The 17926-nt window shown below is 43.8% G+C and overlaps 1 protein-coding gene across 2 annotated transcripts in view; it reads right to left on the bottom strand.

Annotated features, from left to right (window-relative positions):
• Nucleotides 1-13692: 13692 nt before the first annotated feature.
• The window catches only part of ITSN2 (intersectin 2), an 80140-nt gene continuing 75906 nt past the window's right edge, over nt 13693-17926 (bottom strand). For both annotated transcript variants that reach the window (XM_059469230.1, XM_059469231.1), the window contains 5 exons: nt 17557-17678; nt 16953-17035; nt 16725-16808; nt 16259-16432; nt 13693-15163 (listed from right to left, as the gene is read on the bottom strand). In XM_059469230.1, coding sequence (XP_059325213.1) covers nt 15006-15163; nt 16259-16432; nt 16725-16808; nt 16953-17035; nt 17557-17678 — 621 coding nt within the window. In that variant the 3' untranslated portion in view covers nt 13693-15005. The remainder of the gene's footprint in view (nt 15164-16258; nt 16433-16724; nt 16809-16952; nt 17036-17556; nt 17679-17926) is intronic.

The following is a 17926-nucleotide window of genomic DNA, read 5'->3' as shown; positions in this document are numbered from 1 at the left end:
CTCTTGATCTCTCACAATGAAGCCAAAGGTTGATGCAGAGACTTGGCTTTATACCAATGATAACTGCATTTTCCACATGCTCTTTGTGCTGGCAAGGCTGTCACTCAGCAAAGCCTGAAGTTGGTTCATTTTCATTCTGTTCTGTAAAAAGAGAGACGTATAAATGTTCATTCCCCCTCCCCTTCATATTGGAAAACATACTTTGCTCCATGTGAAATTCAGGAGTTTCAGCAGGACAAATGTAAGGCCCCAGATAACCAAAATGACAATAACAACAACAACAGCATGAGAATTGACCAGCAGAAAACTGGTTCTCTTTCACAGAAAGACCATAAAAGTCCAGTTACATTTTTATAGTGTAAGTATTACTGATTTTTTTTTCTCCTGGCATTATATTTTCATCCTGCTGAAGAAACAGTCCACAGTGAAAACACTAAGAAATGAGATAAAACTCGCTACAACCATTAGATCAGAGCAGAAAGAGGGAGTTGAGGGGGTTTTGTGGGCTGGGCTTGACCCAACCCAAAAATTATTTTCTTTTAAAATAAATAATCAGGTCTAGCACAGTATAGGAAAATTACTGGCAGGAAATTAAAGAAAAGTGAGAAGTATCTTGGGGCTAAAGTTATAGCCACATTATCACTGAAACTATAGGGAAAACAGAAATTCTCCAACAACTTATTTTCAGTGTCAGAGAATTGAGGCATTATGGCTTTTTGGCCAGGATGTGCAGTAGAAAGCATATCATTCACACCTGCCTGGGTTGTTGAAATCTTCCCTTTTGTCTCTAGCAACTAAGCAGTGGCTTCTAATGGAAACATTAATTCAGCAGGAGAGTGTTACCATTACAGTGCAAGAGTTCTATTATCACTACATTACAAGGGTTCCATATTGCTAGAGTTCCATACCTCCTTGATGTTTCTTGCAGGCAGCTCCTCCAGGCACTGACTCTTCCTTACCCTCACAGCAACAACTGACTCCAGTTCCCTCAGCCACCCAATCCACTCTTTTATAACACTCTGCTGACTGGCTGCAGCTGTGGCCTGCTAACATCAGGCCTGCTCCTAATCCTTAGTAATTGGCTCACCTGCAACTCTTTAGCGGGTAAGATTACTTTCTATACTACCTTTATTTACTTATGTTGTATCCCCCTACAAGAGGGTGAAAGAACACCAGCTGATCATAGGTGCATTTGGTACACTCTAAAACAATGTTTCTTTGGTCTTTCTTGTATCCAGGCCCAGCAAGAGGAAGTGAGGAAGATACCTTACCCACTAAAATTCTGAAAGTTCTTTGGGAGGATAATGGCGATTGAGTTTGGAGAGAAATTCCAGTTCTGGCGGTATTTAGTCAGTTTTACCTATGATGCCATTGACAGCACAGCCACAGCTTTTGTGTTGACTGTCCACAATCCTTGAGTGTGTATTATATACCAAATCATTGTGTGAGGGTTCAATCACAGTGGGACTATACTCTGGGAGCAGAGAGTCTGGGCCCAAAAAGATGGAAAAAAATGGCAAGGCATTGATGTCATTTTGCAAGAACAACAAGGACTCATTTGTGAAAGTAACACAAAGCTTAAGACATTTGTCTTGACACTGAACAAAAATGTTTGTCATTTTGAGACACATCCCAGGGAAATGCCTGAAAATGTTTTCAATTGTACAAATTGGTGACAGAAGCATGAGAATTCTTTGTGATTCCATGGTAACTCTTAGATAACGTTAGTGTAGCCACAAGTAATCACTCAAATGTTTGTGTTTGTAAATTCATTGAAATTAAGGGATGTGGTTTTATTTACTTAGCTCCTCTCACATCTTACCATTTGTTACAGTTTAACTAAATGCTTATTCAATACCTGCAGCCCACCCCTACTGGAATGAATCTCACCTTGAGCAGGAAACTGCTACAACATGAAGACTCAAAACAATTGTTGAAACAAGCTCAAGAAAATGGACAAAGGACTCTGGTCCTTGTACATCACAATGTGGAGAAAATAGATAATGTTTTGGAACCAATCAAGAAAGATACAGAACAGTGGTGGTGGGATACACTCTTCAAATGATCACCAACTGCTAAAGGAATTTGTTGTATTGATATTAACCCTTTTTCTTTCTGTCTTGATAAAGGTATTATATGTTAAAGTATGTATTATTATGAGGCAATTAGCCTTTTGACCACCCCTACAATTATCAGATAATCAATGCAATACAAATGCTTGAAACACTCTTGAACTCCATTTGGATATTGGGAAGCTTGAATGACTACAGTCATGGAATTGATTAAGTGGGAAAATGGGGGAAAATTAGAGACATCTGTGTAGGGGGATATAGTGTGGGTAAATAAAGGTGTTGTAGAATGTTCTCTTACCCCCTAAAGAGTTGCAGCTGGGTTAATTACTAAGGATTAGGAGCAGGCCTGATGTTAATAGGCCACAGCTGCAGCCAGTCAGCAGAGTGTTATAAAAGAGTGGGTTGGTTGGCTGAGGGGAACTGGTGTCAGTTGCTGCTGTGAGGGCAAGGAAGAGTCAGTGCCTGGAGGAGCTGCCTACAAGAAACATCAAGGAGGTATGGAACTCTAGCAATATGGAATCTTTGCAATATAATGACCATAGAACTCTTGTACTATAATGACAACCCATCTGGGGAAAAATCTTGAGGCTAAAGTTATAATCACATTCCAGCAGAAGCTGTAACATTAGGAAATTTTAGGGTAAAAGACAGTTGTGATTTCAAGGAGGGAATGCAGTTGGCAAGCACCGAATTAATTCCATGATAATTCCTCGTGCAACACCCCTTACAGCCTGAAGAAAATGCTGAGGACGGATGAAATGGAAGGTGGAGCAGGATGGAGACCCCATGGCTCTGTTGTGATCCCTGCAGGAATGGGAACTCAGTGGTACCTCATAGCTGACAAACCACACAGCAGCTGCCAGGCCTAGGATGGAGGAGATGTCCTGTTACTCAGTCAGCAGCTGTGGGGAAATCGCTCTCCTCAGATGAACCCCACACTTTGTACTCTCATTGTGAAGATGTGACACGTGTCCATCCCAAAGTTACCCACCCAAAATGTGACCACCCCTCCCTGAGCACACACTCTCTATTTTGTTAACTATATATATTTGAGAGCAAAGTGAGGGAGTTTTGCACCAATTGAGAACAAAAGTATGTTTGAACTAGAGTCACTCAAGCTTCACCTAAGTCTAAAGAAATAGTCTGACAGTGAGTTAAGAGGGGGACAAGTTAGGAAAGGCTTCATGTAACTTCTGGGATGGGTTGATGGGCTGATTGTGGCTTTTCCCCTGTGGGCACACCTGTTGGGTAGGATCCCTACTCTGTACACATTGATTATCTCAAACTTTCACTGGTGATCAGAGCCTGTGGATCCCTTCAAACTTGTTCTTGTAGTCAGTGCACTGTCAGTGACAATCTCTGCCCCGACTCTGTGACAGTCTTCTGTGATCAGTGTATTTGTTAATAAAGTGTGTTATTTCTTAAATTGCTCAGCCTGAGTCCCTCAAGGGTACTGGCAGGCAATGACAGTGGATAAAAATGACAAAATTAATAACATACAGACTAAGAGTGTGGGGGATCCAGGAGGATGGGGGCCTTTCCAGACTGATATCAGGGCTTTGACTCTGACACGCTGCTGTTGCAAGTCCCTGGCCAGGTTAATGAACGCACCCTGGGCACAGCAGGCTGTGCCGGGGGATCCCATTCCAGGGCAATGGCAAGCGGCTGGGCACAAGGCTGTCTTCATGCCTGGGGCGCTGACAAACCAATCATAATAATACATTAAAAAAAAAAAAGTATAAAGGCTCCAGGAAACACCCCGTTTTCGTGGCACACAGTTAGTGGGAAATCTGTGTGCCAGTGCAGCACTGCTGGAGGAAAAAACCCTGACATTTCTGTCATCTGATGGTATCTCTGGCTGATTGCAGTTTCAAATTTGGTGGCATGGCCAGCACTGCAGGGGAATGTGTGAAATCTCGTAATACGATTTAATGGACTTTCGATAATAAACCAGGGAGCCGGATTGTGCCGGCTCGATTCGGCTCGGCCGAGCCGTCCTCGCTCCTGATTGGCTCGCTCACCGCGCGCTCCCCTCTCTGATTGGTGGGAAGCCTTGCCGGCAGGAGGTCGCATTGGAGTTACCATAGCAGTGTGGGACGCTGCGCGGCCGGGCGCGGAGGGATCCGGCCGTGCCGCCGCCCTGTACGTCTTCGGAGCCGCATCAGGGCTGCCGCAGCGTTGTCCCCGCAGGTTTCTGTGCCCTGTCCCCACGGATATCCGCGTCCCTCTCCCCACGGGTGGCATCTCCTCATACCGAGACGCTGCGGGTGATGGGAGAGGGACTATTTTTTTCGGTCACGGAGGGGCGGTGCGACTGATGTGAGGCGCGACAGAGGCGCTGCGCGCCGCCATTTTCCCCTCAGCGGGGCGGGGCCGTGCCGGGCGGGTTTGGCTTCGATTGTAGCCCTGTGGCGCCGCCCCTGGAGCCTCATGGGGCTGTCTTCGCCGCCCCACTGAGGGACTCCGGGTTTTTGCTGCCCGCCTCCCCTTTCCTGGGGCCTGCGGGACCCGCCTCAGCACCGCGCAGGGTGCGGGACGAGCCGTGCCCAGAGGGTCTCAGCCTTTCCCTTTCGCCCGCCTTTATCTCATCGCTGCCTCCGAAGTGCAGGGCCAGGCCAGGCCCCTGCGGGCATGCACGCGTTACGTGTTAGCTCAGCATTCACAGTGCGAAAGGTTCTGTTCGCAGAGCTGCCCTGCTCGCTTTGGAGACTCGTTCTCTGCCCCTGAGGCGATGCGGGGGGACCAAGGCACCAGTGCAGGCAGCCAGCTGAGCTTGTGCACGGTGACATCCGTGCGGTGACACGTGGCTGAACGGGGTTTTGAGAGGACTGAGGCGTTTGTGAGGGTGCTTTATTTGTCACCGGGTGATTAAAATGCGTTTCCTCAAAGCTGCTGCAGAGCCTCGTGTTTGGGCACAGGGAGCTGACAGTGCAGAAGGATGCATGTTTATGTAGGAAGGATTTTTAGGTTGTTCTCAGGTTTAATCATCGCACAATGGTTTGGATTGGAAAGGAACTTTAAGATCATCTAGTTCCAACTCCCTGCTATGGGCAGGGACCTTCCCTAAACCAGATTGCTCCAAGCCCCATTCGACCTGGCCTTGGACACTTCCAGGGATCTGGCACAGTCTAACAAATGTCCTGATACAGGACAGCCAACCTGCTCATGGGATTTGGCATCTGCAGACTGCAGCCACTAGATTGACTAAATGCTTGTTTTATCCACTCAGATTCTGGAAATCCTTTACTCTATTTCTGTCTAAGCCTGTGATTAAATCTGTAGTTTCAAGACCTGCAAAACAGCTGCTGTCTCATATCAGTGAGCCCTGCCTTAGCAGAGAGGAGGATGGCATCTCCCAGCAAGAGTCCAAAAAAAGGCAGAAAAAGAAAGGATTAAGATTCAGTAGAAGCTTGAGTTATGAAGATTGGTGGTGGGGGGAAATCTGCAGCTAGAGTCTTTGCCACTTTTGGGTTCCTGAAGGCAAATTGCTGCAGAGGCACATTCTCTGTGTTTGCTCTGTTTTATCTCCCCTGGGCTCCCAATTCTCTGAGGAGGCCAAGCACCTCCTCTGCTTTGTGCTCAGCTTGTCTTTGTGGGGTGGATGGACTGCTTGGAGTTGGAGGAAGTCTGTAAATGGTGGCATGACACAGGAGCCTGTGGCACCTGTGCAGGTAGGGAGGATATATTGCTCACAGGAAGGTGTGTTGGGTTTTTCTAATGCCAAATCTATAGCCTGTCAGGTATCCAAATCTCTTCAGCCCTTGCTGTTTGCCTGTTAATTTTATATCAGAAATTGGTTCTGTGAGGTTTGCTTTTCTTCTCGCTGGTACTGAGATTGATGTCATTTGGGTTTTGTCTTTTATTTCTTTCATATGTTCTCTGTATTCTTCACACATATATTTGTAACTCTGTCACCTTTTGTATTAGTAGCTACTTTTCCCAATACTTTTCCATGGCCTTTCCCTCAACAGAAAGAGGAAAGAAATTCCAGAGCTCCAAGCCCCGAGAGGTACAAGACCCCTATCCTGTCTTGGTTCTTCCTGGGAAGCAAGGCTGAGAACAGCTCTTTGGGATACATTCTCATGGCCAAAGTACAACTAGTGCTGAAGGGGGGCTCCAGAGAAGGGGCTTCACCTTGGGGAATTGCATCACCACTTGTTCTCCTAATGGCTGCTTTTTATCAATTATGCTAGTTTCCTAAAACCTATAAAAATGTACTCACCCCTGGGAGGGGTTTGTGTGGACATCTTTCCATAACTGCCTCTGAAAGCCTTCAAACAAAGATCCTCTTTTATATTACCTCCTTACTAAAATTATCTTGAGTTTCATTTCCAGTTTGGGAAAAAGGCAACAGGAGCAGGTGACTTCCTGAACTCCCTTCCAACATATGCTCTCCTGTGATTTCTGACTCTTTCAGTCAGAAAAGACAGGAAAACTTTGCTGTGAGGATGCAGGAATATCCCAGTAGATGTTTTTGTCAGTGTACAAGAGCAGGGACTATAAAATGAAACAAATAAAGATGTAGATTACAGACTTTACCTTGAATTGATGGTATGAAATTTGAATCTGCACTCCAGAGAGGTAAGCTGGGAGTCAGATATTGTCACTAAAGTGCTGGATTGGACAGAATAAACTCTTACGTGTTGTCTTCTACACACAAAAAAGGTTATGTTCTATGAATACCCAAGAGTCTTTGCTGATTCTTATAACTAGATTCTGCAAAAAGTAATTGAATATCAGATTATTTTTTTTTTTAATAACTGAAAGCTCTGTCTGAAGACTTGGGGTCAGTGTCTCTGCAGAAATAAGCTTTTCTTTTGTTCCATTCTTTACCCAAGTAATGTTGTGAATCCATTGTTTCCTGGAAGCAGTGTGTCTCCAGTGAATCTGAGATAAATAGGGGTTTAAATGGAGGTTCCTGTAAAGGGCATTTTGCCTCTGTGGTTGCACTGTTTCTGTTATAAATCAATCCACATATCCTGAAGCACATACAAGAGAGAAGATGGAATTTTCTGACTGGAGCTGAGTTAGCACTTCAGCATAAGCTTCATCTGGTAGAGCTAACTTTAAAAACCAATAAAATGTAGCCATAGTGGGATGTGGCAGTTACTTGAAAGGGATTTTATCTGATTGAAAAAGGCACAAAGGAAAGAACTAATAGTCTGGAGGTGAAATTTGATAACTCTGAAATGTTTCCAGAGCTGACAGGCATTTTCAAATAATTTGTCAGTGACTGTTCTTGGAAACAAAATGGCGTGTGGAGATGAGGACAGACGGTTCCACCAGAGGCAGTGTCTGATTGTAAACCTGATACTTCATCTCTGTGTTTTACTTCATGTGACAGGAAAATGTTGCAGGTATCAGCAGGTAGAAGTCCTTTAGAAATCTGTTTCACTGATCAGTGGGAATTGTAAGAAAATTTAGATTTTGCTGTTAATACAATAGTTTTTTATGGGTTGTGATGGTTTTATTGTTTTTTTCCAGATTAATCCAGCCATGGGTAGTGTGAATTACTCAAAAGGTTCCTGGCTACAAAGATTTGCAAATGGGAAGCCTGTGAGAAAACCCAAGCAGCAAGAGCCTTGGAAGGTGAGTGACCCCAGCATTCCTTCAGCTGTAGGTTCTGCTGTGAGCAACACAGAGAGCAGTATCTGTAACTGGGAGCCCAGGTGTGTAACTGGGTCCTGTGTTGGAACTGGCCACCAATCCCACTGAAATCCTGGCTGTGTGTTCTGGTCTGGCCATGCTCCCAGGCTTCCATGCCTGAATTCATCTGTGAGCCCTGAGCAGGAGCTTTGGGCTTCAGTCTGTCCCTCCACAGCATACTCAGAAATGGCTGTTGCAGTTGTATTAATTCTTACCATTCCATCCTAGTTTGTGCCTTGGTTGTGGAACCTGGATGAGAACCTGATCTTTGTAAAGCAGGTTGTCTTTTTATGCAGACCTTTTTCTTTCTTTTCATTTATTCAGAGGTTCTCCTCAGCACCAGCAGAGTGGCACAGCCAATAATTTTGATTTCAGCAGACATTTTGGGAAGGAAAATATTGCCAAAGATTGGCTAACACAGAAGGAAGGGCTTCTGTTGTGTGAAGGTGTGAGTGGAGGAATTAAATAGAAATTATGAAGGGAAGAATGAAAAACTGTTATTTTCAAAGTTCAGTAAAATCTGAGAGATGTTTATCATGGAGAAGGAGAACAAAGAATTCTAAAAATAACAACAGATTCAATGGGTGTTATTCAGCTCTTGCATCCTTTTGAGTCAGTTTTAATAAATAACTTGCAGTTTGGTGTGTGGAAAAGTTTCCCATAAAAGCTGAAACAAGCTTGTGACTAGTTAGAATCACAGACTTATGGAACAGCCCAGGCTGGAAGGGACCTTGGGAGATGTCTGGCCCAGCCTTTCATGGGAAAGAGACACCAGAATAGGGTATTCAGCTACCTGCCAATTGCACCTTGAAAACCCTCAGTGGTGGGGACTCCACCACATCCCTGGGGAGGTTGTTCAGTGACTGATTGATCTCACTGTAGAAATTTATTTCTTACATTGAGATGAAAGCTCTGCCAGTGCAACTTGTACCTCTCATCCCTTGTCTTCTTGCTGTGGCTTTTGGTGAAGTGACAGCCTCCATCTTCTTTGTAGCTGCCCTGTAAGTAGCACTGTGATTAAGGTGCCCCTGGGCCTGCCCTTTTCCAGGGAGAAGGGACTTCATTCCTTCAGTGAAAGGACACCCAACTCCTTCACATGTGTGTCATCCTGAAGGAAAGCTCTTCCATTCTCCACTGATGGTTCTTAGCTGGAGTGGTGGCCATGTCTTTGTACTGCTGACTGTAGAAAGGATCTGTGACTGAAGTAAATTCATCAGGCATAATACAACATATCAGTTGTTTCAAATAGTAGGATGTAAGGGTCTTGAAACATGCCAGAAATTTAGATTTCCTCTTTCTCATTTGTTTTTGGTGGAATTTTTAATACTTCTTGTCTCTTCCTTGCTTGCTCTGATGTGTAATGTCCTGCTCATCTTAGTGTAATGAACCTTTAGGAGTATGGAGCTGGTCAGCAGGGCCAAGGCAGACATGACTGAAAACTACACCATCAATTGGAATTAAAAATCAATATCAAGCACAGGGAGTAGCAGGCCAGTATTCCATTCTATGCATAAGATACATTATATCCCCAAAGGATAGATCTGGTCTGCATTGCCTGAACTCCTTGTCTGGAGTGCAGGAGTTGAAGAGCCACATGTTTGGCACAGGTGAGAAACAGTGGCAAGAGGGAGGTGGTGTGGTCATGGTGAGGAGCAGCCAAGGAGGCCTGAGCATGTACATTCCAGTTCTCCTTCCAGCTCTTCCTATGCTCTTCTGTTGCTACTTAACCCAACCGTTCAGAGCAAATCTTGCAAGGATTTGCCAGCTGGGTTGTGGTATAATGTGCCTTTAATCACAACACTAGGAATTATTTTGAATTCAAAAGTAAATTAACTCCTGCTCTAAGTCCTGCTTTCACCTCATGTGGGCTTTTTTCATGTTTTGTTAGGCACTAGCTGATCAAAGCCGAGACATCATTGCTTCTGCTCAGTGCATCTTGGACAGAGAAAATTTTGTGAGGGTAAGAAGTGTGCTGTTTTCTCACTTGCTGTGTGCTTTCCTGTCAGTATTTTTAGTTCCTAAACAGTGATTCTTGAGAAAATTTTAATTGCCTGTATTCTTGAAAAACTATTTTAGAGTTATGAGCTTCTGTCTTTTCAGTCCACTCTGGATAGGACTGAAGTAGCAACCCTAAATGTAAATCCCAGGTGACTTGAACTGCCTGTTTGCACTAACATTTGTTGTGTGGGTGTGGTAATTTATGACAGTGGTGCTGTGAACAAAGGGCAGGAGGGCTGCTCTGATCTGATCCAGCAGATTGTCAGTGCTGCAGGGAAGGTCCTTCTGCTGCCTGTTTTGCACAGTCTGGTGCTTGCAGCCCCCTGCTCTGCAGTGATTTCCGCTCAATAACCTGATGGGGAAATGTGAGTCATTTTCTGCCAAATTTGCACCACAACTTCAAAAATTAAGGGTCTGAATGCCAGAGCTCTTGAAAGGGCAAGCTTGGAAATAAGTGATGAGAAGAAGAGAGAGGGAAGAGCAGAAGGAAGGGCTGGAAAATAGATGCCTTGGAGCAGTGAGCAGTCAGGTCAGCCAAGCTGCAAACCTTTACACGTGGATTCTTATTGATCAATAGTTTATATGGTTTTTATTTTCCATTTTTTCTTACTTAAGGAGCTGGACAGATATTTGAAGCACAATGATTTCCTAGATCTGAGAAAGACAGAGCTTCTGTACAAAAAATATCTTGATAATGTTTCAGAGCCACTTATGCAAAAAATGAAGAAAAAAATGGACAGCCAGTCAGAGAAAGAAGTGTGGAAAAGGAGACAAGAAAAATTCTCTCAATATTTAAACTACTTTACAAAGAAGGTATCAATGAGAAACACATTTCTGTCATGGAGGGGGTTGTATACAGAGGGTTGTGGACAAGTTCAGGGGTTTAGCTGTTATTTCCTTCTTGTGAAGTAAGCTGGAGTTCAATTATACCTTGCCTGTAACTTACTTTTCTGAAGGACTTCTATAATGGTTATGTTACAGCTGTGTGTGTTCACCAGCAGCTATGAGCAGCAGTATTGCTTGGTGCAGTGAACACGTGCTGGGCTCTGAATATGGTGAGACAGAACACCCTACTGAGCTGTGTTTGCCTCTGTGGGCTGGACAATTTAGTGGGAAAATCTTGAGTTCTGTCAGCTCAAACCAAAGGCGGAGTGAGCAGGGTGTGAGCTGCACTCCCAAGTCTCAGGAGTTCAGCTTCAGCAGTACTGCAGCTCTGTGGGCAGAGCATGAGTGAAATGATTTTGTGGCCTTGGATGCTACTGATCAAGCTTCATAAAAGAAAAAATATGGGAACAGGAAGATACAAACAATTGTTTGTCTTCATGCAGGTAATGGACCCAACTCATGGATTTTGTAGTTCTGTGTGTTTCAGTATTCACAAAAATTGCAAATTGCAGTCACTGTAGAAAATACTTGTTTGTTTTCTTCATTTTGCTCTTAATTTCACACCTCTCTTGAATATCAGATCCCACAGCTAAGCTTTCTGCATCTCAGGAATGAAAAGAAAGAGAAAAATAAAAGCAGTTACGTAATCTGCCACAAAAATAATACTTTATGAGAGCAGGCAGTTATTGTCAGTGGAAACCACTGCACAGTGGAGTTGTGAGACTGTAAACAACCTACTTATCCAGAAATGAAAATACCATGGGAGCTGTGTTGTTTTAAGGAGACCAAACTATCTTTTTCAAAGGCCAGATATGACAGACCCATGCATTTAAACTGCATGGAATGAGAAAACTGAAGCAGTCCTGCTGCTGAACCCTGCTGCTGGGTTTAGGCTGTGTTGGGTGTATTGCACATATCTGGGTCTGCATCGGTCCATCTTGCAAGCTGCTGTGCCAGGTCAGCAGTTTGCTGGGTGCCCTCCAGAAGCAATGGCTGATGTGCTGGGATGTGGCCTTCTGCCTGAAGGGGGGCAGCAGCATCAGTGATCAGCTTCTGCCTTTTCTCCTTGCTCTGTGCTGTCAGGTCTGTCACCAGCATGTCTGAGAAGCAGCCTGAGGCCCTTCATATTTACACATTTGCATAAGTTTGCGTTAACTCTGGCAGCATATGATAAATTTTGCAGAACTTGAGACACTTGTGTGGGTTAGTTAATGTGGTTAATTCTGGATGTGTTTTCCCTTCCCTCCCTTCTTTTTGCCCATTTTCTTTTGCTCCTTTCCCTGCTATCAGCCTTCTCCTCCACTTGTGGTAGCATTGTTGATGAGATGGAGCTGTGGCCTGGACCATGAGACCAACAGGTTCAGGTCTTTATTCCAATGTATAGATGGAAAAGTCAGGTCATGAACCCAGACATGGAACTCTGCTACCTTGCAGACCAGTGACCTGCCTAAGGCTGTGGCTAGTGAGGTGTCACTCACTCCTGTTTTTCCTTTTCTTTTTAATATCTGTCTTGCTGACATCGCAGAATATTTTGAGTTGGAAGGGACCCAGAAGGATCATCATGTCCAACTCTGAAGTGAGTGGGATCAAACTCACCAACTTGGTGTTATTAGCACCATGCTCCGACAAACAGAGCCAATCTCAGGTCTTCCTCCTCTGGAAAAACATTTTCAAAAAAAAAAAAAATTCCTTTGTCTTGACTGTCCTAGTTAAGGTTAGCATTTTAGCCTGTCATTGTTTCTGAATGCTTCATGAAATAATTTGTTATATATTTATGCTTGTGATAAATTAAAATGGATGGAGGAATTTTCCTGTTACAGTTCAGTCACTTTCTTTCTGAGGTGTAGTGTATGCAAATTGGGAATTCTTTTTTCACAGCATTCAGAGATTTCAACCACCTCTGGTGCTGTGTTATGCTATGCTTGGCTCTGTCCCACCCAGGCTGCCTGCTCTCACTGTTTTAACCACCAACAGCTGACCCAGTACCTGCTTCTCCCACAGGGCTATGTGTTTTTGGATGATTATGACCCATCAGAGTATGATCCATTCTTCCAGAAGACGTGCGCAGACTGCTGGAAGGTGTGAGCAGGTTTGGAGTCCCACTTTCACCAGCAGGAGGTTAACAGAGCATGTTACTGACGTGCTGCTCCAGGGGAGTGTGTTCTAGTTTTACTAACTCACTCCTACTGCATTTAAGCCCCAGAGTGTTTGAACATGGTTTTCACCAGGAACACAGTCTGGATCTAAGCCCAGTTTTTGAGACACAGTAGCAATGGCAGGGGGAGGTTTGTTTTCCTCATTTCAAATCCATCATGGCAGCATGGAGGGGATGTCCTGTCTAAGGAAGGTTGGAGAGTTCCCAGGCATGCTCAGTGTGTGCTGTGTAGAAGGAAATAATCTGACAGCTCAACTGATCTTTACAGAAGCATGGTAACACTTTTTCCTTCTCTTTAAAGGACGAGGAACTCATCAACTAGCACAATGACAGAGAGAGCCAATGATGTCACCTGTGCTCCAGCTGAGCACAGCCATCAAAGGTACCCTTTACACAATTAAGTTACATGCACTGCCAAAGCAAGTGAGAGCAGGCCAGGCAGGTCTTTAGGCAAACTGCAATAAACTTACTGTCTTAAACATGTAGTTCTGAAATGTTGTTACCCCACTGCCAAAGAAATGTCTGAGATGCTGCTCCTCTTCTTCCCAGATCCAGCTCAATGCTCTACAGGCCAAAACCTGCTATTTTAGGAGGTTTAACTTGGGCTGAGCTCAGTAAAGACAGTGCTGGTGTTCTCTCCTGGAGACAGTGTCCAAGCAGTAAATCACTTTTCACATACATCGTGGGTGTTTTGAGAAGGCAGGAAATAAGCAGGGGAGAGGAGATGGGAAGTGGTGTACACAACACCTGCTGCTTTCTGCAGAGCTAGTGCTGAGCAGCAGCTGCTGCCAGTGCCCTCAAACCTGACCCTCTCCTCTGCCAGTGCAGTCCCATCTCCCTGCTGCTGCAGCTGACCAGAGCTCTGGGCTCAGAGCCTGGAAACTGAATTTTCTCTGTCCTCCAAACTCCCCTTGTACAGACACAATCTCTCAAGAGTTGCCAAGGTTGAGTTTTATTTAGGATTAGAAATACTGAACCACAGAAAACTGTTAAATGTAACAGAGGTTGACTGAGTAATAGGAGGGTGCACAGATGGCAACTGGGTGGGAAACTGCCAGACTTCAGGAGGAATTTCTGCACCCGTGGAAAACAAGGGCACAGGCTGCTCAGAACTGCATGCTGTGCTTCTGCAACAAAACAGCTTAAAGGAGGAATAGAATGGTTACAATGTAACAAATATTTATAAACAAACCTTTTTTTTAAACCACCCCTGATTTGGTGCCAAGAGAAAGTTTTTGCTTTCATTTCAACCAGTTCATTTTACAGTTTATATTGGGGTGACAGCTCCCCAGAATAAACCTTTAAAACTTGTGATAAACTTTCCTTGAACAAATCCTATAAGCTTTTCTTATTATTTCACATTCCCCTGTACAATAAAATATACTTTTTTAAAATCACTATGCATCAATAAACATCTGTAGACAAATTAATAAACTTATACTTTACTCTCTATATACATGTTGGCAATGTCAAAGCTTCAAGATTCACATGGAGGTCTGCAAGACCAAGGAAATGTACACAAATAACTTATACTTAGGAAAAAACCCAAAGAGCTGAAGAGTATTTTGCCACATTGTTGTGGGTCACAGTATTTAAAATATTTTTTTTCTAGCTATTCTTCACAACCTCATTGTCTCAGCAGAGAACAAGAAATCAAACTGAAGCAGAAAGAAAAATCAAGTAGCAGTTACTGATTCCAGTGCAGAACTAAAGTCAAGTAAAGAACTATGCTTGAATCTTAAAAGAATATACAATATATTGGAGACTTCTCCAGTGCTAAGGCTTCTTCAGCATTTAACCGTTAAAACGATTATCCTGAGATGGGAAAATTCCAGTGGATATCACTTTTAAGATTTCAAATGGAATGATTTCTAGTGCTGAGCTTAAACCATTCCTCAGTCTGTCTGTCAGACTAAGTGGTAAAATATACAAACAGCTTGGTGCCACATTTCTACATAATACTTTTTATGGCCCTGAAAATGGAAACATTGGCATCCAAACCCAAGATATTCCAAAATAATAAAAAGGCACTGAGCAATAGTACTGTATTTACAGTAACATTTGTGTTTGCATAGATCAACAACAACTGGGAACACTGCAAGGAACTAAGCACAACCAGGAACTAAGAGGAAACACAGAAGCAGCAGGAATTCTTGCTTAATAACCTGCATGGAACAAGGAATCTTTTACCAAAAGATGTCCAGGCTGTTAGCTTCAGTTGTCCTTCATAAATTAAAACAAAAGCGTTCTTAGAGGAGTGTTTTCTGATCAAAGAGCTGCAGGTCAAAGCGCACCCACACTTCTCCTGTTGGAACCTCATGCAGCAGTAGGTGTTTAGTTGTGGGGCCTTTGCTCTCTTGTTCTGTTCTGATTTTTGCTACTGGAACTTCAGTGCGACCCAAAAAATCTGTTGGGCAAATGAATTAGAAATTTCATTAGGCAGAGATATTGACCATAGAAAATCTGAGTGAGGCAGGGTAATGCAATGCTGTGGGGTACATGCTCTGTTTCAGAGCATTGCTCCCAGGCTTCCAGTTGGATGGACCCCAGCCCTGTGTAAACCAGCCAGCAGTGATAAAAAAGGGGCCTTTTTAGAAGAGAACAATGCTATGGAATTAGGATGTCACAATTTGACCTAAGGGCTTTAAAAATACTCTTAGAAAATACCCTTTTAGAAGCACAATTTCAAATGTTCTTCAGTTTCAGAGCTGGCTGGTCAGAGTTAGGTGATGGAACTTGTTTATAAATCAGCTCAGGTGCTCAAAGACAGTAAAAAAATCAACTGTTTTGGCTCAGCCAACTTTTAATTATGCCTATATAGCATGATTTTTACTAGAATGATCTTCAACAATTACTAGTAGGTTTACAGTCCTGTTCAGAAATCATAAACTTACTGTGTGACTATTTCTTACATGACATCTTTTGTGTGTGTGCATTAAAAGGTTCACCATGGACTGAAAAAGAAGACTCAGCTGTCCAGCAAAACTCACATTAACTCACAGGAGAAAAGACTGAGCTATGGTTACACACAAGGCATCTCAGGTCAAGGCAGTTCCCTGCAAATTTGCAATAATTGACTGTATGTCAGAGCCCTGAAAAAGCACTTAACCTTTCAGAGAATATGAGAAGCAACTGACTGCCAAAAACGTGCTCAGTTTCCAAGCAACAAGAAAGCTGATCAAGCTGTTGCTGTGAAAATATAGCCCAGGACCTTATTTTTGAGCACCTATTGTGAGTAGAACTGCTGCTTTCAACTTGTCTGTCTCCTCAGTCTGACAAGAAAATAATTGTGTGTCTGATACAGAAGCCAGACTGGGATCAGATCTGACTGCCTGGAGTTACTGGCTCTGGAAGGCTGTTGAACCTCCTGAGTACTGAGGCATTGTTTTTACACAACACTTCTCAGGCAGCAGTCAGACCTACAGGCTCTTGAAACTGCTGCTGAGGAACTGGGTCCCTTAGATAACAAAAAAGCATTCTTTGCCTAAACATTCACACTTACCATCAGGTGAGAACTGATCCCTGTCAAACATGGTGATACACAGGACATCCTGATACAGATCCTTGATGAAGAACTGGCAGTTGAAGTTCCACTTGGGGTTCAGGGTGTCCTGCAGGGTCCTGGTAGTGTAGCTCTGTGAGCCCATGCTGATCTCACAGTATGGGTTGCTCTTCCCTAAACACAGAACAGGGAGTGAAACCCCTCTGCAGAGCACAACCTCCCCCTCCACCTGGAGCCTGCCTGGACACACATCAATGCTGCTGCCAGATGATGTGGATCAGGCAATCCTATATTCCAGAGCAGCACAGGGCTGGCTCTTCACTCTGTCCTCTGAAACTAAAGAATGACTATTTCATATAGAAACTGTAGACAAACCACAGGGATTCCCAAATGACCAACTGCTCTCAGCAAGCCTTTCCAAATGTTTCAGGAATAAGACTGCTCTGAGACTGTTTCCCTCACTTACCATTGGGCTTACAGGCCTTCAGTTCTGTTGCTTCAATCACTTGCACCATCAAGCGTCCTATTCCTGAGGTTTTCTGTGAACGAGCTGGGAACAAAGAGGTCAGAAATAAACAGATTGGTTGGAATGTAAGAACTGGCAGTAGATCTGAAGGAGACACTGGCATCCTCCAGGAAATGGCTTGCCCCTGTATCCAGGTGGATAAAGGGAAATGCAGAATTTGGTGGGTACCTTGATAAGCCTTCTCTCGTTTCCTCTTCTCCGTTTCAATGTATTGCTCTGATGCCGCTTTGATTTTCTGGACCCAGGCAGTCCTGCAGGGAGCAATCCCTACAGTCAGGGTCATCCCACAGGCAGCAAAATCTTCAGTCACTCTGCCCCACTCTCCTTCCCCATTCTCTCCTCCCTAAATTTTAGAGCCATCACAAATCAAGTCAGGTCATGGACTAAGGTGATGGAGTTTTTGGATTTAACCTTATGCCACATTCCAAATCGGCCTCATAAATGGACATGGAGCTGCTGTTTTATTAAGGACTTTTGGGTTGCATTAAAGACTGCTCAGGACTGGGGAAGAGCCCTATGGGATGCTGGATTTTGCAGCCCTAAACTGTTCTTTGATACAAGTGAAACATCAAGGAGCAGCAGATGTGGCTGGATGCTGCTGCAAAAGATGCTGCTGAAGCAGAACAAAATCAGACAAAACTTCTCATTCAAATGAGAGTCAAGTGAGTTTATTTCCTGGCCAAGAGACAGCTCTGTTCCTGAGCTCATTGGAAACACAGCCTGCAGCATCAATGAACAAGTTTAAGCTCAGATTTGCATTTTCACTACTCACCGCTCGTTAATGTTGTCAGTTTTAAGTGTGTAAACTCTGTCAATGTGTGATATGTGAAAAACTGGCTCGTCACTTGAAGGGTCTGTGGGCAGCTTCACAAGGACTTCATTAAGAAAAACCGGCTGAAAGAAGAGCAAATGTCACTGTGGCAGTATCACCTTGTGACAATAGGCAGAAACTCTATATGCATGTTTAAATACACTGTTTTACTATAGGGAAAATGAAAGACTTATGACACAGGACAAACAATGAGATCACTATGTAAAGGATGCAAGAAAGGGCTGAGAGAAAATTTCTCTGGCAATTCACCCCATTCTGCTTTCCTAGGCAAAGAGCTTTGTGAAAGGGGAAGGAGTGTGCAAGCAGAGCT

This window comes from Ammospiza nelsoni, chromosome 3 (genome assembly GCF_027579445.1).
Source record: "Ammospiza nelsoni isolate bAmmNel1 chromosome 3, bAmmNel1.pri, whole genome shotgun sequence".
Taxonomy (NCBI): Eukaryota; Metazoa; Chordata; class Aves; order Passeriformes; family Passerellidae; genus Ammospiza; species Ammospiza nelsoni.
The sequence above is the reverse complement of the archived record's forward strand: the minus strand, read 5'-3'. Positions and strand labels throughout refer to the sequence as shown.